Genomic DNA, 19,858 nt, shown 5'->3' with positions numbered 1-19,858 from the left:
TCATAGGCTTGCATTGGGGTCCACCCCCTAACCAATTATCTTTTTCCCGGGTTAGACTGACAAGCCTCCATGATCCAGCACCTCCCGCCTCGGCCATTTTGACTTATTGAGTATGTCTTAATCTCCTCCTGTCCCCCTCTCCCATACACACAATCCAGTACAGGACTGGGGAAGGGAGGGGTATTAATCCCCTTGGAGGAACAATGCCACAATTTCTTGGGGTGTGAAGCTTTAGCTTCCCGGTAAAGCAAACAGGCCTTTGCTTCCCAGCTGAGTGTGGGTAACAATGTTTGGCCCTCCCTTTGCTCTCTTTCTTTTAGTAATTAGCTAACAATGGTGACACTTCACTTCAACTGCCTATGTGCCTGCTTCTAACATATTAAGATGAACCGTGGTTTTGGCAATTTGGCGGGGTAGTGTAGAGCAAATAACTCACTTTGATAGACTCAGCTGGTAAGACAGAGCCCAATGCCAGGAGTAATACAATACAAAATAATACACAGTGGAGTCCAGCAGGGTAGACGGCCATTCATGGCAGTGACGCCTGCATTTGCAGGCCCACTTCCTGTGGCTCCCTACCAGCTCTCCGCAGTGCCGCAGCTCTTGTTTCTGCCGCGCGGCCTTTGCTTGCTGTTTTTACGGATCTGAAGCCCTTCTCCCACTCCTTCACCTTTCCCTTACTCGGAGTCAGTTTCCTTTGCTGATCTCCAGACAGGGCTGACCGCGTCCTTGGTGTTGCTTCCTCTCCTGGTACACCCTCTGGTCACACTAACCAGGCTTCAGCTTGCTTCTAGGCACCTTTGTGCAAATTAGAAAAAGGCACCCACCGCTTCAAGATACTTCAGAGAACTTCCAATTATTAGAAAACCATCTTAATAAATACAGGGTGGGGCAAAAGTAGGCTTACAGTTCATATGGAAAATAATACATTAATAAGTAATAATACAAGCGTAAACTCTGTGTTGCCCCTACTCACGACTATAAACCTACTTTTTGCCCCATCTTGTATATGAGTCTAACTTGTTTACCCTGTGGGTGGCACCCTGGTAGGGTTGTGACATGCCCAGTTGCACAGTTGTATCTCGTGGTCCTATTTGTGTTGTAATTATAGTGAATAATCTGGATTCCTCTCATCACTGTTTGAAAGCGCGCAACAACCAAAAGCAAAAGAAAGAATAAAGGTACATATACATGCCACATTCTTGTCTGGAAAAATAGCAGGGAGGGCATACCTGACAAGGCTTTTGCACGAATATATTGTAATTCAGAGATACATGATTTTTTTTGACATTTCAGTATTTCTGAAATCAATGGGTATCTTAAAGTCAGTATATCATGCCGAAACCGGTTTGGCTCAGTGGATAGAGCGTCGGCCTGCGGACTGAAAGGTCCCGGGTTCGATTCCGGTCAAGGGCATGTACCTGGGTTGCGGGCACATCCCCGGTAGGAGATGTGCAGGAGGCAGCTGATCGATGTCTCTCTCATCGATGTTTCTAACTCTCTATCTCTCTCCCTTCCTCTCTGTAAAAAAAAAATCAATAAAATATATTAAAAAAAAAAAAAAAAAGTCAGTATATCATGGTTGAGAGCACAGTCCCTGGAGATAGACCACCTGGGTCTGAATCCCAGTTCTACCACTTACACGCTATTTGTGTGACGTGAGGTATGTTACTTACCCTCTTTGGAGATGATAACAATGGTTCCTACTTTGTGGGATCGTTATGAGAATTAAATGATTATATGTACAGTGCTTACAATAATACCAGGCACCTAAGTAAGAGATACAAATATTCACTATTATTATCAATATTATTAAAGGCTATGTATATATTTATTTCTACTTAACCCTGAAAAGCTGTTTTTAATCCATGGTGTACAGCTTATATTGATAGCATCTTGTTTCGGTGGGCTGCTCACAGGCCCATGATTGTGTGCACTGAGGTCACACGCCCACTGCCACTGCAGTGCGCCCTCCCCTGCCCTCATCAGTTTTCTGGTGGCTGGCTTTGGATTTTCTTCCTTAAGGGCAGAAGAGAAAGGGGAAAACTAGGGCCCTTTATAGACAAGGCTTGTTTTGGAGGTTAAACTTAACTTCATGTTCACGTTCTAAGGCTTGGATTGGTAATAAATCTTGACTCTATAAAATTAGACACCAGAGAGAATTGGGTTTGAAAAAGTGATTTTAATGTAAAATCATTTTCTAATTGCAGGGCAGATTTCCTTTGATGATTTTCAAGAAAGCCGTGTTACACAGTGAGAAAAGGTAATGAATGTTCCTGGCCAGGTTCCCCACTAGAATCCTCCAGGGTACCCTGAAGTTAGACAGTAGATGGAAATTGCTGCCTGAATAGCTGTGGGTTCCTCCTGGTCATTCATTTTCACTTTTGGTTGTAACTTCACATGAAGGATGGGGTGGCTGTTCTCTGCAATGTTCCAGGATGTCTTTTATTCCATGCCTCCTGCTAACTTTAGGAACTACAGTCTTGTGAGGAACTCTGCAGAGCTCTTGCTCATTGTCCTACTCTGTTGAGGGCGCTTTCAAATTAGGCAAGATCTGTCTAATGCATTCTTTGGAGATGTTCTGACCATTTTCATTATTAGACTAAATGTTTCTTTCCAGATTACATTACTTTATTGACTTTACATTAAACTTTGATAAATATTCTTGCATGCTACATTGTACCAGCTGAAACTCTTACAGCAGTTTTTGTACATTTATTTGAGTTTCAGCTGCCTTTTTTTAGTTAAACAAAACTATATAATGCATGGATAAGCGAAAACTTTACCTTGCCTCATTTTATAAGTTGATCAAAATTCTTTATATACATAAACCTGGATTTAAGGTTATTTCTGTATGAAACTAGTCAATTTTAAGACTACTTAAGGATCTGTTTAATTGTTGGTTTCCAGAAAGAATATTCACATGAGGATATTCTTTTCCAACAGGCCTTCTTATGCATTCATTTACTGTCACATTTCTGGAAATAATAGGTAGACAGTTGTTATTACTCTCCATATTCTAGAAGTCAGAGAAGCAGACAGTAAGAATGTGTTTACCTTAACTCACAGATTCAGCATTATACCCAGTTCTACACTGTAATGCCTCCCACTCCATTAGGCCACATAAAGGCTTTGTTTTCTAAAGAAGCTCATAAAATCTGAGGTTAAGTGTTCAGGACATAAATGCTTATGGTCATTTTTTCCTTTACCTAAACTTGGAATTTCCATGTCAGCTCAAATCAATCAATCAATCAATATCTCTCTCTCTCTCTCTCTCTCTTTCTTTCTTTTAAGAAATGTCAGCCAAGACAGACAAAGATGAATTTTTCTCGCCTAGGGTAAGGGTGTCCGCATGCTGCTTGGGCAGTCACAGCAAACTAGAAGCCTACAGAAAGAATCTGAATCACGGATGTATTTTGTTGTTGTTGTTTTTAATTGGTTATAAAATTTTAGAATTTAGGCAATTTCTCAGGAAAAACCATTTGAAAATATTGGAAGACTCATTCAGACTTGGCCCACATGTTTGCTCTCATTTGTGTGACTTTTTCTAGCCCTTTGGGCTTTTGAATTATAAGCCCTGATGTAAACCCATACACTGCTCTGTTTTATGGTTGAGTCTTTTACAGCTTTGAGTCTGGTTGAATGGTCTCCAAGAAGGAGGAGGTTTGGCCACATCAGGCCTACATGTTGCTCTTAGCCCCACCCAGACCTTCAGGGGACAGGAGTTATGCAAGGGTTGGCTATGGTACTCTGAATTGGCTGAGTTGACTCTTCTCTGTCTGTTCATTCAGCCTGAAAGTCATGACCACAGCTTCCTCATCCCCAGGGTAGGACATTTTTCCAGATACGAAAGAAAAGCAGTCAGTGGCTACCCATTCAACGGCTTACACGATCAGCTATTGCCACAAAAGGAGCCACCATAACACAAAGTAGCTGTGATTTTTGGCCAGGCAGCATTTGTCACACAAGCTGGGGTTCTGACTGTCAAGACAGCAGGGCTAATGCTTGCTCTGTGCTCAGCCACTACCCCCATAGCATAGGTCCTGGATTGGGGCCACCCTCAGAAGGACACTTGCTTTGGCTCCAGAACCAGCCCTGGCATTCTGACAGGAAGCAAAGGAGGAAAGATGGCCTTGTCTCCTTGTAGGCTTCCTCCTTGCTTTTCTTTCCTTTTGGGCCCAATCTAGACCAACAAAGCCCTTCACGCAAACCTGAATCTAACAATAAATTTTAATCTTTTTTTTTTTAAGGCTCTAGGAAGCAGGATGCCGCAAGTGCCTCTGGGAAAAGTGATCCTTTATACCAGTGTGATGACTAGTGGGGGCTGTGCCCTTGTGTATTACCTTACACAAAGTAAGTATCCAGCAAACTGCCTGAGGCATGGCCTCTTTCTAGTTTTCTTCCACAGTTCCTCAATCATAGGAAATAGTTCACAAGCACTCTGCAGATTAGAACTGTTTTTAGAAACCAGTACACCATTCCATTCCTGTGGCCTACTTCTTATCCTATAATCTCAGTTTTTTAGGAGGCACAAGTGCAAATAAAAGTGTTGCTGGTGGAAATGGGTCCTTGCACGAGAATAGCATTTCCATGAACCCATGTAGGAGGATGAGGTCTGGTGGTAAGATTTATTTGGGTAGAAATACAAGGTAACCCTCAGGTTCCCAGTGTCTCATCTCTGTCCATCTCCATGAAAATGTTTAGCCTTGTCTTCATTAACCCCAGTACAAAGTCCCGTATCCAAAAGTTCTGTCCCATGTCAAAGCTTAGTCCAGTTTTGGCCATATCTGTCCTCATCCAGCTTGTTCTCGGATGCTCTCTGGCTGATGCTGCCAGTGGTTGGAGTCTGCACAACTGCTGGCTGCATGGCTGCTGTGGAGAGAGAACGCCAAACAAATGGAGTGTATGTTGCCACGCAAGAGAGAGAGCGTAAGAGATTGGTTAAATAAGCTTGAGATATATTATCTCGGGCTTGGGAAGGACAAGAAGCCCTTTTAAAATAACCAATGAACTTTCCAATCTTTTGCTTCTGCTGTTTCATCCCCCTAACCAATCCATTTTCTAGATTTTTTTCTGGGGGCTATGTCCCTTATCCAATCTGATCCTCTTTCCAGGCTAGAAAGACAGGTCTTTATGGTTTCAATCTTAGTCCTTCTGTGCATGTCTCATAGTAGAATCACCTCCTCCTGTACAATCTTGGCTTCTACTAGGCATGCGTCCAGCAGAGTAATTTCTTCTTTATTGTTCTGTCCCACCTCTAGTAATCCAGAGGGAATGGATCGATTGTTCCCTGGGGAATGTGTGAAGCTATAGCTTTCTAGTGAAGCAGGCCCAACATTGGATTCAGCTTACCAGTTTATTAGGCTCCATAATGTCTAATTCCCTTTGTTCTCTTCTTTTATTAATATCTTGCTACTTACACTAACATATCCCCCCCTGAAGAATCTTGGGCCTTACAACTTTATAAGGGTAGTAAATGGATGGAGATCTCATCTTTATAACGTCTTCTTGTTGTCAGAGAGCATAGTGCTGCCGGTCCACAAACCCAGAGATTCTTCCTATCTGCCAGAGAAAGAAAGGAGCAAACGGGGAGACCTCACACAGGGAAAAGGGGTTATTATAAAGTCCAACTTAGTCTGTTGCTGTCCTTGGGAGACGGCACATGTTACATCTAGAGGATGGTGCTATTGGACAGGCTGGCATTCTATTCTAGAGGTGACAGATTTGACAAAAAGGTTAAAAAGGCTTAGTTCAAAAATGAGGAGAAATATAGCAACTAAAGGGGTGGTGAGTGGTAAGAACCAGATGATAGAAGAAGTGTTCCAGATTAAATTGGAGGAGGAGCTTCCCTGGAGAAAGGTGTGACTCACGTTTGAATCTCTCTTGTTTATCATACTTAAATTGAAATTAGGCTAAAGGGAACATTCTAAGATTTCCTTTCGGAAGCAGCCTTTTCTGTCTGCACAACTTGGTCAGAAAAGGGAAAACAGTTTCAAGTGAATCTGATAGACCACTTTATTCTTCACTGACACAACAATTTAGTCCTGACAATAAGTCAATCCAGCCAAACCTGAGTCTCATTTTCAGATGTGGTGATGAGATGGGCTTTCAAAGTGAGACCCATACTGTGTAAGCAAACCATTTGGTGAGTAATGTCATAGACACATAAGCTATGAAAACAGAAGGAAGAAAAAAAATACAACGGTTAATGAACACTGCTTAATCATAAGTCAATTTCTGAGTCTGTAAGACTGCCAGCAGAAAAGATTTCTAGTCCTGGCCAGATGGCTCAGTTGGTGGGAATGTTATCCCATACACCAAAAAGTTGCAGGTTTGATTCCTGGTAAGGGCATAGGTTTCAAGTTTGATTCCCAGTTGGAGCACATACGGGAGGCATGCAATCAATGTTTCTCTCTCTCCCTTCCTCTGTCTACAATCAACAAACATGTCCTTGGGTGAGAACTAAAAAAAAAAAAAAGAGAGAGATTCCAAAATGGCGATGGAATAAGTGGAAGCTACACTGATACTCTGCCAGGAACAAACTGGAAATACAACTAAAGTATAGAAAAACCACTCTGAAAAGTCAATGAAGACTAACTGGAGAGAACCCTGATAACTAAGGATGGAAAGTGGAGACTGCATAGAGACTGGTAGGAAGTGTGGAGGCATGAAAGGGCTGGCCAGGCTCCCACAGACAGCAGCTGAAGTTCCTGATGGATATCTCAACTGTAGAGGGTTCCCACTGAGAACTCTGGGGTCTAAACCAGTTGGGCTCCCCAGCCAGTGCTTCAGAACTGAGAAAGGCGTGCACATAACATCTGGTTGTGAAAAGAAGCAGGGTTTATTTCTGCCAGGGAGAGAAGACTGGAAATGCAGGTACCTCTTAAAGGGCCAACCCACAAAATTTCATGTGTAGCCACTCAACTTGAGCTCTGGCAGAGGGAGGACAGAGTGGACTGGAGCTGTGTGAGCAGAAGCCAGGTTTGGGGCCTCTGGGGTTGGAGCTTGGAGTGCAGCCACCCTGGTTTTCTTTGGTCAGTCATTCCCTCACACTGGAGAGGAATCTTTCTCTGGTTAACCTTTGCTATTCAGGAAGTTTTTGCCTTGGAGAAGGCAGCAGTTGCCCCACCTATTGGAAGACCTATTGCCCTACCCTATGGTATATAGCCTGAGGCTAATCAAAACTGAGTGTCATTGGGACTGCAGGCAGTCGTGGGTCTCTGCAGGCTTTGGGTCTTTGCCTGTTCTAATCCAGGGCTAGGAAAAGCAGACCCTGGTGCACATCTTGGTCCTTTCCAAAGGCATCCAGCCCAACAGAGGTAGCCACCAGCTGTTGATTGCTGATAGCTCCAAACAGAATACTCAGGTACAGTAACAGCATCTGACATTGTCCTGCACTAGCGATTGAGACTCATACCAGATCACTAATACAGAGACTCAAACCCAAACAGGCAGTCAAAATGGGGAGATAAAAATACAAGGTCCAAATGAAATAAGAGAATCTCCAGAAGAAGAGGTAAATGAAATGGAGATAAGAAATTTATCAGACATTGCCCTAGCCGGCTTGGCTCAGTGGATAGAGCGTCAGCCTGAGGACTGAAGGGTCCCAGGTTCAATTCCGGCCAAAGGCACGTGCCTGGGTTGCGGGCTCGATCCCCAGTGTGGAGTGTGCAGGAGGCAGCCGATCAATGATTCTCTCTCATCATTGGTGTTTCTATCTCTCTTTCCCTCTCCCTTCCTCTCTGAAATCAATAAAGAAATATATTAAAAAAAAAAAAAGAAATTTATCAGACATAGAGTTCAGAATAATGATGGCAAAGATGCTCAACAGTATGATAAAATATATAGTAACTATGAAGAATGACATAGCACTAAGAAAGCACATAGTGGAAGGAATAAGCAGTGGGTTAGGGGAAGCCTATGATTGGATCAGTGAATTAGAACATGGGAGAAAAAAATCAATCAGAAGCCAAAAAGAAAAAACAAGGAAAAAACAGGTGGACAGCTTAAGGGGGCTGGGATACCATGAAACATAACAAATTCACATAATAGGAGTGTCAGAAGAAGAAAGTGAGCAAGAGGTAGAGAACTTATTTGAAGAAATAATGGCAGAAAACTTCCCTAACATAGTGAAGAAAAAAGTCACATAAATCCAGGAGGCAGAGTTCCAAGCAAGAAGGACCCAAACAGGCCCATGCCCAGACATATCATAATTAAAATTCCAAAAATTAAAGACAAAGAGAAAATCTTAAAGGCAGAAAGAGAAAAGCAATTTACTTACAAAGGAGTTCCCCTAAGACAGACACCTGATTTCTCATCAGAAACAACAGGCCAGTAGGGAATGGCATGAACTATTCAAAGTAATAAAAACCAAGGATCTGAAACCAAGATTTTTATATCCAGCAAGGCCATCATTGAAAATAGATGGTAATATAAAAAGCTTCCCAGAAAAAAAAAAAAGCTAAAGGAGTTTATCACTAACAAAATCAGCACTGCAAGAAATGCTAAAGGGACTGCTGTAATGAGAAAATATATATAGGGAGAGAAACATAGGCATAAAGAATTAAAATGGCAATAAATAATTACCTATCAATAATAACTTTAAGTGTAAATATCCAATCAAAAGATATACTAGTAGGTTAGCTGAATGGATATACAAATATGACCCAATTATATGCTGTCTACAAGAGACCCACCTCAGAACAAATGACTCACACAGGATGAGAGTGAAGGGATGCAACATTTTTTCAGGCGAATGGAAAAAAAAAAAAAGCTGGGGTAGCAATACTCATATTTGACAAAATCTATACTAATAAAAGGGTAATATGCTAATTAGACCAGACATCTTCCGGAAGTCCTTCTGGATAAAGCTAGGGTGGCAGGCCGAGGCAGAGGCGGATAGAGGTGAACAGGCCGGCAGGGGAGGGCAGTTAGGGGTGATCAGGCAGGCAGGAGAGCGGTTAGGAGCCAGCAATTCCAGATTGCGAGAGGGATGTCTGACTGCTGGTTTAGGCCCAATCCCACAGGTATATCTATACTAATAAAAGAGAAACATGGTAATTAGTGTATGACCGCTACCCTTCCCATCGGCTAATCAACATATCCTTATGCAAATTAACTGTCAGCCAAGATGGCGGCCGGCAGCCAGGCAGCTGGAAGCGAACATGAGGCTTGCTTGCTTCAGTGAAGGAGGACTCCAGCGTTCCCCACCTGACTTGCCGGCCTCTGAGCTGGCAGTTTGAAACATTCTAACAAATATAGAAACTAAACAAAACCCCAGAAACCAGCTTTCAGCTGGCCAGGATCTCAGAGCTGGAGTTATACATTGTTTTGATTATAGAACCCAAACAAACCATATACCTGCTTTCAGCAGCAGAAGCCTCAGAGCTAGAGCCAGAGCTAAAGCTGGCCCAGAGTAAAAAAATAAGAAAAAGAAAAAAAAGGAGCAGTTGGGAGCTTCAGTTAACAACTGCCAGCCTGAAAGCAGCCCTCAGCCCCTCACCCAGACTGGCCAAGCACCCCAGTGGGGACCCCCACCCTGAAGGGTGTGTGACCAGCTGCAAACAGCCTTCATCCCCTCATCCAGGCTGGCCAGGCACCCCAGTGGGGACCCCCACCCTGATCCAGGACACCCTTCAGAGCAAACCAGCCGGCCCCCAGGCCTCTATCCTATATAGTAAAAGGGTAATATGCCTCCCAGCACTGGGATCAGCATGACGGGGCAGCGCCCAAACCCCCTGATGGCCCTGCGGCTCTGTGTGTGACAGGGTGCGGTGCCCCAACCACCCCCCCCCCCCCCCCCCCACAGGCCCTGCTCTGTGTATGACAGGGTAGAGCCATAACCTCCCCATCGGCCCTGCCCTGAGTGTGAGAGTGGTGGTGCCCCAACACCCTGATCAGCCCTGCTCTGTGGGTGATAGAGGGCGGTGCCCCAACCCCCCCACCCCCCCTACACGGGCCCTGCTCTGTGTGTGATGGGGTAGAGCCATAACCTCCCCATCAGCCCTGCCCTGAGTGTGACAGTGACGGCACCCAAACCCCCTGATCCGCCCTGCTGTGTGTGTGACAGGGGGCGGTGCCCTAACTCCCCTATTGGCCCTACTCTGTGAGTGACAGGGGGGAGCTCCTCAACCCCCTGATGGGCCCTGCTCTGTGCATGACGGGGGAGCTCCTCAACCCCCTGATCGGCCCTGCTCTGTGCATGACAGGGGGGAGCTCCCCAACCCCCTGATTGGCCCTGCTCTGTGCGTGACAGGGTATGGAGCCCCAACCCCCGTGATGGGCCCTGCTCTGTGTGTGACAGGGGGCAGCACCCCAACCCTTTGATTGGCCCTGCTCTGTGCGTCACAGGGGGTGGCGCCACAACCTCCCCATCGACCCTGCCTTGAGTGTGATAGGGGGCGTTGCCCCAACCCCCCAATCAGCCCTACCCTGAGCGTGACTGAGGGTGGCATGGCAACCTCCCAATCCGCCCTGCTATGTGCATGACAGGGGGCGGCACCCCAACTCCCCAATCAGCCCTGCTCTGAGCCCGACCAGGGGCTGCACCTAGGGATTGGGCATGCCCTCTGCCACCCAGGAGCAGGCCTAAGCCATCAGGTCATTATCTCCCGAGGGGTCCCAGACTGCAAGAGGGCACAGGCCAGGCTGAGGGACCCCCTCCTTCCCCCCTGAGTGCACAAATTTTTGTGCACCGGGCCTCTAGCCTATACTAATAAAAGGGTAATATGCTAATTAGACCGGGCATCTTCTAGACATCATTCCAGACGTTCTTCCAGACAAAGCCAGGGTGGCTGGGCCGAGGCATAGGCGAATAGGGGCTATAGCTTCCCAGTTAAGCAGGCTCAATATTGGATTCAGCTTCCCAGTTTGCTAGGCTTCTTAATGTCTGGTTCCCTTTGCTCCCTTCCTTTATTAATATCTAGCTACCTATACTAACAAAAGCACCCCGATTTCTCTGCATAAGAAGCCTTGCAAAAAGCAAGATGGGTGTTCACTCCAGAGCGTACACAGGAGGTCCAAGATGGTTGAGATTATGTAAAGCAAAGAGAGGTACCAGATGGTTCACAGGTGGGGAAAACGGGCTCTATTTCCCCAGTGTGCTCAGCCTGTTGGCCCTGCCATTCTTTGATGCTGGTTTAGTGGAGGAGGGGACCTTGAGCAGGGACTCTCTGGTGAGAGCAGGAAGTAAAAGTAGAGTCCAGGATGGCAAAATCTTGACAGTTGTGGCTTCCAGTCCATTGCATTTAAGTGTGAATTTGTAAAGACAAGCCATAGTTATTGTAACCAAGACAGTTAAGGTCATTTAATTGCTACTGGTTGTGAAGCAGCAGCATTTTTTCTTTTCAGAATGATTTTTTTTGAAGCTCCTCTATGCCTTCTCAGCTTGGCTCTTCACCCTCACTCTGCAGCATTTTTGCTTTTTGCCGGGATGTTAGAATCACCAACAGGTAGCCGAACAAAGCACAGTGTGCTCGCCACCATTCTTTCAGTTGACCAAGAGGCTCTCTCCCTAGTACCATGCAATTGTAGGGAGGTGCTTTGTGTAGCTCTTCAAAGACTTTGGGCCAAGAAGGGTACCTGAGACAGAGCAGGTTATAACTTATCTACATGAAATGTCAGCATAAATCTGTAAACTTGAAAAAATAGCATTTTAATGTTCTATAATCTTGGCCTGAGGGTTTTGTTGTTAATGATGTTATGATCTAGTTTATGCTGGTTTATCCTGACCTTCATCTTAGTGGAAGTTCAGTCATAGATTCTGGCCCATGCTCTAACTTGAACCAGCTGTGTCTCTTTGAGAAAATTCATGGTTCTACGACCAAAAGGAGCTTCAGAGAAGATCTGATCAAACCCCTTCAGTGGTTCTCAACCTTCCTAATGCCGCGACCCTTTAATACAGTTCCTCATGTTGTGACCCCCAGCCATAAAATTATTTTTGTTGCTACTTCATAACTGTAATTTTGCTACTGTTATGAATCGTAATGTAAATATCTGATATGCAGGATGTATTTTGATTGTTCGCGACCCACAGGTTGAGAACCGCTGCTAGCTGAAGAAATGAGGTAGTAAATGAGGTCAGGAAATGAGAGATGAGGAAAGTGAGGTACAGAAAGGTTAAGTACTTAGCTCCGCATCGTCTGCCACATCCCCACAGATCCGGACTTTGATTTTGGAGTCTCTAAAATGGACAATTTAGAATAGATTTTCCCTAATTCTTCCATCTATAAATTTCATAATTGTATCTGTTTCCATGTTGTACATAAATTGTATCATTTAACTTTCTACAGAGAGTCTGCCTGACTAAGTTCAATAAAGACAACAAAAATGTAACAACTATCTTTCCCACTTAGAAGCTTTTTCCAGGGCTTCCTATTACCAGTTGGCATTGGAGCAGCTGCATAGCCACCCTGAGGCCCTGGAAGCTCTGGGCACTCCTCTCAACACTCACTATCTCCAGCTCATGGACAAGTACAACTTTGTGGACATTGCTGATGCCAAGGTAACGTGCTCCCCAGCAAACTAGGCTAGGTGCCTACTGAGAAATAGGAGGGGCTGCCCTAATCCGAGAGGCAGCAGGAGTAAGGATTTGGGAGAGGTACTACTTGGGACCTTTCAAAAAAAAATTGGGGATTAATTTATTCTCGTGCATTTTTCTTCTTTTTAGGACAACTGATGTGGCAGGGAATGCAGTGTTTGTGCTCAAATGCCATTTTGAACTGATAGAGAAATGACCAGTGGTAGTTTGCCACTACGTATTTCAGCTTCGAACTTGAAATATATCTACAGCCAGTTAACTCTTATTCAAATGTAAACAACTTCTTTAAATTTTAGTTTTGAAGCTTATTTATTTACATTGATTGTCTGGAATGCCAGTCTATTTTTTCCAGTTATATTTTGTCTTCTTTCATAAGTTTAGCTATTAAACCTCAGCCAAATATAAAATGCATTTGTCCTTCTGTTTAACAAATATGTGTTGAGTACATTCTGAGATAGAAAAGTGATTCTAAGTTGTGAGGGGAATACAGAAATGCAGAAGGCTTTCTGGGAGTTTGTAGTTTAAAATTCCAGAATAAGACAAGGTGAAGCAAATACTAGAGTGAAGGCCGTGAGTGGAGTGGTTAGTGGACTGGGGGCAACTAGAGGGCTGCAACCTCACTGTGTGAGGTGCACACACTTTATTCTGTGGCTAGCAGAAGCTCTGAAGTATTTTGAAAATAAGGGTGTGATGTTTTGACCTAGTTTTTTTGTTGTTATTGTTTTTATTATTATTTTTCATGGAATTAGTTTTATTTTCTTTCTTAACTATAGTAGCAATTTGTGCTCAAGTATTCTGATAAATATTTGGTCTGGTTTTAAAGCAAGGTGAATTCATTCAGATTGGGAATACCAATGTATGCTCTTTATTTCGTTCAGAGGTGAGAAGTTTCAGTTTTTCATAAGGAACTGGGAGCCTTTAGAGAGCATTGTGGCCACCTGGGTGTACAGTGGTGCGGGCATGACTCAGAGCTGTGGGCTAGAGCATTGGTGGGCAAACTGCGGCTCTCGAGCCACATGTGGCTCTTTGGTCCCTTGAGTGTGGCTCTTCTACAAAATACCGACTTCTGCGCATGGGCCACGAAATTTCAATCGCACTGTATGTGCGCACCCACATGTGGTATTTTGTGGAAGAGCCACACTGAAGGGGCCAAAGAGCTGCATGTGGCTCGCGAGCCGCAGTTTGCCGACCACTGGGCTAGAGGAATGAGCTGGATATGAAGGGGGTGGTGGTTACCAGGTGATAGGACTAGGTAACAGTTTTGTAGCAGGAGAGAGGTGTGTCAGAGATGATGCTCTAATGTCTAGCATGGATGAGTGGAAAGACAGTGATGCCATTAAGTGAGAGAGGGAACCCCAAGGAGAAAAGGGAAGAGAGTGGACGTGCATTGAGTGCCTGCTCTGTGCCTGCTAGCCTTATTTTCATTGTCTTCAACTTCCTCACACCATGTGGTGTGGCTCCTCTGTGTTTCACCATCTCTGCTCACTTGGCTGGATCCCTGCAAGCACAAGGACTCTGAACGGCCAGAGATTGGGTCTGGCTATTCAGGGTGTCTCCCAGCTCAGAGCACAGGGCCTGGCTGCAATGCTCAAGAAGCCTGCAAGCACCTTTGCTGAAGGCAGGTTGATGCAGCATCAGCTCTCTGATCTGGTGATCCACTGACTGGGACGCCAAGGTAGTTTTAGTGGGAACCTTCTCTGAAAGCTGGCCAGGCCCAGCTCTTCCTTTGGCCTAGTCTTCTAGCACATCGGCTGCTGCTGAGAGGCTCTTCGCGCCCAGCCCAGGCCCTCGGTGGCTGTGTGATGGTGTTGGCTGTGGTGCCGGGCACTGGCCTCTGCTGCTGCCGAGCCTGTGAGAGCAGTGACAGGAGTTCAAGCCTGCTCCCCAGAGCCTCCTCTCGACCCAGCCTTTGCTCTTCTAGTTTGTACAGTATGTGTGACATCCTCTCAGGGTTCTTCACTTGCTTTACACTCAGCTATTTATTAGGTTGCCTCTATATAACACAGGGCATCTTATCCCCAAATCCCTACTTGGAGTTTATTTCGTTCAGAGTTGAGAAGTTTCACTTTTTCATAAGGAGCCGTCATATTGAAGGGTCTCCCCCCCAGGTATATGTGTGAAATCGTCTCTACCTACCAACACGTTGGCTTATCAGACTTCCTGCTTTACTCTTGGCAAAGTCTGGGCAGTGCAGAACCCAGTCTGTAAAGCACCTCATCACCCACAGAGGCACAACTGCCCGAAGTTCAGACACTGGTCCCTCTGTTTGCTCTTCTTCAAAATCCTACTTCTGCCCTTCTATCACACATGCATCCCTTTTTCTGTTTTTCTTTTAGCATGCAGAGACGCTCAATGTATGCTCTATTGCTTAATTGTATAACCCCTTGAGAAGAGCTGTGGCTTGATTCCAAAAGTAGAACTCTGAAGAATCACTTTAGAGTGACTTGGGGTGTGGAGCCACCATTCCAAAGTCTGTGTCTTTAAAGTGTATTCAAATAAATGAAAGAGGATTTTGGAAAACACTAACATGTGTACCCAGGCACTCTTTCTCTTGGTGACAGTTTGCTGTGGATAAGATACACCATCTCTCAGCCCATGAAAGTACCTTTGCCTATCACCTGGGCACAGGAAGGCACCCTGGGAGGCGCCTTGTGATGGGTTTCCTTGTTACAACATTGTGTCCCTTTCACTTGGCTCAAATTGTCTTTAGTTTTCATTGAGAAACAAAAGATTGCATTCAATATTTTTTAAATAGTAGCATATTAGTAAACACCTACCAGCTCACTCTGAGGTTCCCAGGCTCACTCCCTAGGCTCGGGGCATGGCAGCATCCGGGCAGCACCTGGCCATGTGGGGTGAGCCCAGCCTGTGGGGGGTGACTGGTGAGGATGAACTAACCAAGATTTCCTTGTCTTTCCCAAATGAGCCTTTACATTTTTCTTAAGACCTGTTCGTTATGGTCCAGGTTAAAATGTGTGCCAATTTGCTGGTAATAGTTTCCCCTTTTAAACAGTGGACTTTTTTTTTTTTCCTCCTTCTACTTTATTGTGAAAAGTTTTAAACATACAGAAAAAAATAAAAGAATGTATGCTGCGGAACCCACATAGAAGCTACCTGGATTCTACAAATAGTGTTTTGCTCTACTTGCTTTATCCCATACCTATTCATCTAGCCATAATAAGGTTTGTCCATGAACACCTTACTATTTTCAAACATCCACATACTTGATCTTTAAACACATAAGAATATATATCATTAACTAGAGTTTAATATTTGTGTATGGCTCTTTCTTTTTTAGGTAAAATTTACAGTCTGTGAAAAGTACAATTTGAATGTCTTATTTGATGAATTTTAACAAGTACCCTTCAAGCCCCTTTCTAGATGTGGACTGTTCCCAACACCTGATAGTTCACTCATGCTGTTTCCAGTTGGTCCGTTCTCACATCCGCCAGCCCTAGCAGAGGCAATCACTTCTCTGATATTCCCCCCCAGTGTACTTCAGCCTGTTCTAGAGTATGCAATTCCTGTTGGGTGAGGCTCTTTTCACTCAGCATGTTGTTAATACTCATCCATATTGTTGCATGTATCAGTAGTTCTTTTCTAACTGGATTTTTAAATAATCATTGCAAGTACTCAGAGTATTGAGTTTGGTATATAAGGTCTTCTTGCTAAATAAGAGGGGGCTGCCTTTGACCTCACCAAAGCATCCAAAGAGGGGCAGGACATTTGGAGGGGCCAGATAGAAAACCAGGTGGATTCTCCAGGAAGGCTGAAGTTAGAAAATAGCCAGATTCTGTAGATAAGCACTGGTTTTTATAGGGTTAGCTCTATATCATTTTGTCATCTCTTGAGAGACAGTGACATATCCAATTATATCTCTCATTTTACACTTGTAGTTGAAGATTCCTGTCTCTGGATCCAAGTCAGCAGGCCATCTCTATGTCATCTCCTCCAGGGAGGCCCCCTTTAAAAGGTATTATGGGAAAGTGGGTGGGTATGGAGGAAGGGGACCTCCTGATGGGACCAATCCTGACTCCCATCTTCATTTGTGGTTATGTAACTGTGGTAATAGGAATTACGTTTTCAGAGCTTGAAAAGCTTCACAGCCAGGACAGCAAGCTGGTGCTTTGGCCCTTAGTCCAGACATTTTATCCAGTGCACCTTGACAGTTGCAGCGTAGGTCTACAATAACTTTACACTTCTGACACCACTGCCTCAATCATTACATATAAATAAAGACATGGCTTCCTAGTCCAAAATCATTCAACACACTCTTTATGTAAGTTTTGCGTACTATTAATTGGCTTTTCTTGTCTGGTTGCCACAAGCTGTATTCACTCATTTCCTCAGGGAAGCTCTCTCAGAGATGTTGGCTGTTTAGCCAGGATGTGTTTTAATTCCCTAACACAAAATGAGCAGGCCGCCCCCTTGTGCCTCCCCCTGGTGCCTCCCCCTCATGAGCACATTGACTCCAAAGTCTGGGATCAGTGGAGGAGCTGGCCAGGTTCCAGCCAAGAATTGAAGGCCCAAGTGAATGAGGAAATGGGGAGTAAGGTGCTCCTTTTCCCCGAGGCCCCTTCAGTTTACCCATCGGTCATTCACTGGTAACTTGCCTTGAAATGGTGCTGGTTAAATAATGAGAGCCTATAATCAAACATAAGCCCTAGCCAGTGTGGCTCACCCTAACCATCATTCTGGCCCAGGAGGTTGCTGGTTAGATTCCTGGTTAAGGGCATATGCCCTGGTTGCAGCTTGATCCCTGGGTATGGGGTGTGCAGGAGGCAGCTAATTGATTTTCTCTCTCTCTCTCCCCTCCTGCCCTCCCACCCTCTTTCCCTCCCTCTCACTTGAAAAATCAATAAACGACTCTTTAAAAATAAATAAAATGTGAAAATGTTATGTTCGCCTCGTTATAACATGAATTAGTGTTTACAAAATTTAAGACAATATTCCAAACACCTGCCCCCCCCCCCACCCCCCCCCTTTTTAACCATTTGACCATGTCATTTGCCAGTGTGTTCTGGATTACTTTTGGTTTCTATCAGGTGGCACCTTCAGGAGGTCTTCTTAGAGCTCAAGGATGGTCAGCAGATTCCCGTGTTCAAGCTCAGACAGGAGAATGGTGATGAAGTAAAAGTGGAGTAAAGGTGATCAAAAAGACCCAGCTTTCTCCAAGCACGGCCTTCCCTCATCAACATGTCCCCTCTATGCCCTCGCGCCAGTTTTCCAGCCACCAGAGCGATGATTATATGTGCTGGCATATGGTAATTTTAATTCTGATTCGACCACAATAAACACTATTGAGGTTTTACTTAATCAGACAGAAATGTTTACTATAAGCTTATAATTATTTGAAAGTTCTCTACAAAGGCACAGACTAAAAGGCATCAGTATTAATGAGATGTTTGTTGATTTGCTGGTTCTCATCTCTTTTGTTTTCCTCTCCCCAAGCGCTCCTCCTACTTTTCAGCTGCGTCCGTGAGAAGAAGATTTACTCAAGAGGTTTTTAATTGTCCATGTTGGAATTCTCAGGAAGTACAGCCTTTTGTATCAGTCACTCTGCCCTGAATTCATATTGTTCAGTAGCTTGTGGACATTCTCATTTTGTAACTTATTGCTTCATTGTTGTTTTATTTTCTAATTTGTTTTTTAGTTTCAACTGTTTGCCCAAATAAAGGTTTGAAAAATAGCTGCTTTACTTAAAATATTTGGAAAGCCTAAAAAATTTGTATCAGTACATAAGCACATGTAAAACATAGGAAAGTTAGAACTAATAGGTCCTTATCCTCAGCTTTCCAAACAACTTAACCACATATTAGAGAACCAGACTTTTAGGTTTTTAGTAGTTTTATAAGGGGACTGTTTTATAAAGTCAAAGATCTTCATTCCCTCAGAGCATCAGAGCCTACAAAAACTAGAGGTCAGGTACCTTTGTTTTAAAGAACTTAACATAAATGTATATATAACCCATGGACACAGATAGTAGTGCAGTGAAGGCCTGAGGATGGAATGGGAGCAGAGTAGAGGGATTCAACGGGGGGTGGAGGATGGGGAGTGGGATATCTTTAATACTTGTAACAACAAAGATAAATAAAAAAAACACACACAGGGCCAATTTAACCCTCTTTAGTATTATAGGCTTCATGCAGTTATAATTGTCTACAATAACAGACATGCTTGAGCTCTTTTCCTACATTCTTCTTCTTCTTTCTTTTTAAAAAATCTTTTTTTAAAAAAATATATTTTACTGATATTTAACAGAGAGAAAGGTAGAGAGATAGAGAGTCAGAAACATCGATGAGAGAGAAACATCGATCAGCTGCCTCCTGCACATCTCTGTGGATGTCCCCGCAAACAAGGTACATGCCCCTGACTGGAATCGAACCTGGGACCTTTCAGTCCGCAGGCCTACGCTCTATCCACTGAGCCAAACCGGTCAGGGCCTTTTTAAAAAATCTTAATTATTGAAAGTATTACAGATATTCCCCCTTTTTTTCCCCTGTTGCCCCCTTCCACCCAGTTCCTGCCCTGCCCTAGGCCTTCATCACCCTAATGTCTGTGTCCAGAGGTATGATCTTTGGTTAATTTCTTCCTGCTCCTCCTCCCCCCTTCCTTCTGAGATTTGTCAATCTATTCCTTGCTCCCATGCCTCTGATTTTATTTTATTCATCAGTTTATTTTGTTTATTAGATTTCCTGTTCTTTTATTTTGATTTTTAGGTTCAATTGTTGATAGATATGTATTTGTTGCCAGTTCATAATTTTTAACTCTTCTTCTTCTTCTCCCCCTCCTTCCCCTCCTTCTCCTCCTTCTCCTCCTCCTTCTCCTTCTTTCTCCTCCTCTCTCCTTCCTTTCCCTTTTCCTCCACCTTCTCCCCTCCTCCCTCCTCCTCCTCTTTTACCTCTTCCTCCTCCCTCCTCCTCCTCCTCCTCCTCCTCCTCCTCCTCCTCCTCCTCCTCCTCCTCTTCCTTTCTCTTTCCCTTCCTCTTCTTAAAGAATACCCTTCAACATTTTATGTAATTCTGATTTGGTGATGATGAACTCCTTTAGCTTTTTCTTCAATTCTAAATAATAGCTTTGCTAAGTAGAGTAATATTGGTGATAGATCCTTACTATTCATCCCTTTGAATATTTCTTGCCACTCCCTTCTTAACTTCAAAATTTCTGTTGAGAAATCAGCTGACAGTACCGGTGCTCCCTTGTAGGTAACTGACTGCTTTCCTCTTGCTACTTTTAAGATTCCCTCCTTGTCTTTAATCTTTGGCCTTGTAATTATGATGTGTCTTGGTGTGGGCCTCTTTGGGTTCTTCTTGTTTTGGA

General features: G+C 44.1%; 1 protein-coding gene across 4 annotated transcripts in view; it reads left to right on the top strand.

The window, feature by feature from the left end:
- Nucleotides 1-18,243, top strand: part of COA1 (cytochrome c oxidase assembly factor 1) — a 28,891-nt gene extending 10,648 nt beyond the window's left edge. The window contains exons 3-8 of one of the 4 annotated variants that reach the window (XR_011472599.1): nucleotides 2,211-2,263; nucleotides 4,251-4,353; nucleotides 12,354-12,502; nucleotides 16,435-16,511; nucleotides 17,584-17,802; nucleotides 17,990-18,243. Coding sequence is in view for 3 of the 4 variants with exons in the window: in XM_070423740.1 (XP_070279841.1) it covers nucleotides 4,266-4,353; nucleotides 12,354-12,502; nucleotides 16,435-16,511; nucleotides 17,584-17,683 (414 nt within the window). In the remaining variant the exon portion in view is untranslated. Of the gene's footprint in view, nucleotides 1-680; nucleotides 1,664-2,210; nucleotides 2,264-4,250; nucleotides 4,354-12,353; nucleotides 12,503-16,434; nucleotides 16,512-17,583 lie in introns of those variants that run through there. The other 3 variants (XM_070423740.1, XM_070423739.1, XM_070423738.1) reach the window with 3 other exon arrangements.
- The last annotated feature ends 1,615 nt before the right edge of the window (nucleotides 18,244-19,858 follow it).

The sequence above is a fragment of the Myotis yumanensis genome, unplaced genomic scaffold (assembly GCF_028538775.1).
Source record: "Myotis yumanensis isolate MYYU_CA2020_CCGP unplaced genomic scaffold, mMyoYum1.0.hap1 SCAF_9, whole genome shotgun sequence".
Lineage (NCBI taxonomy): Eukaryota > Metazoa > Chordata > Mammalia > Chiroptera > Vespertilionidae > Myotis > Myotis yumanensis.
Note: the sequence above shows the minus strand (reverse complement) of the source record. Positions and strands in the feature narration are given on the sequence as shown.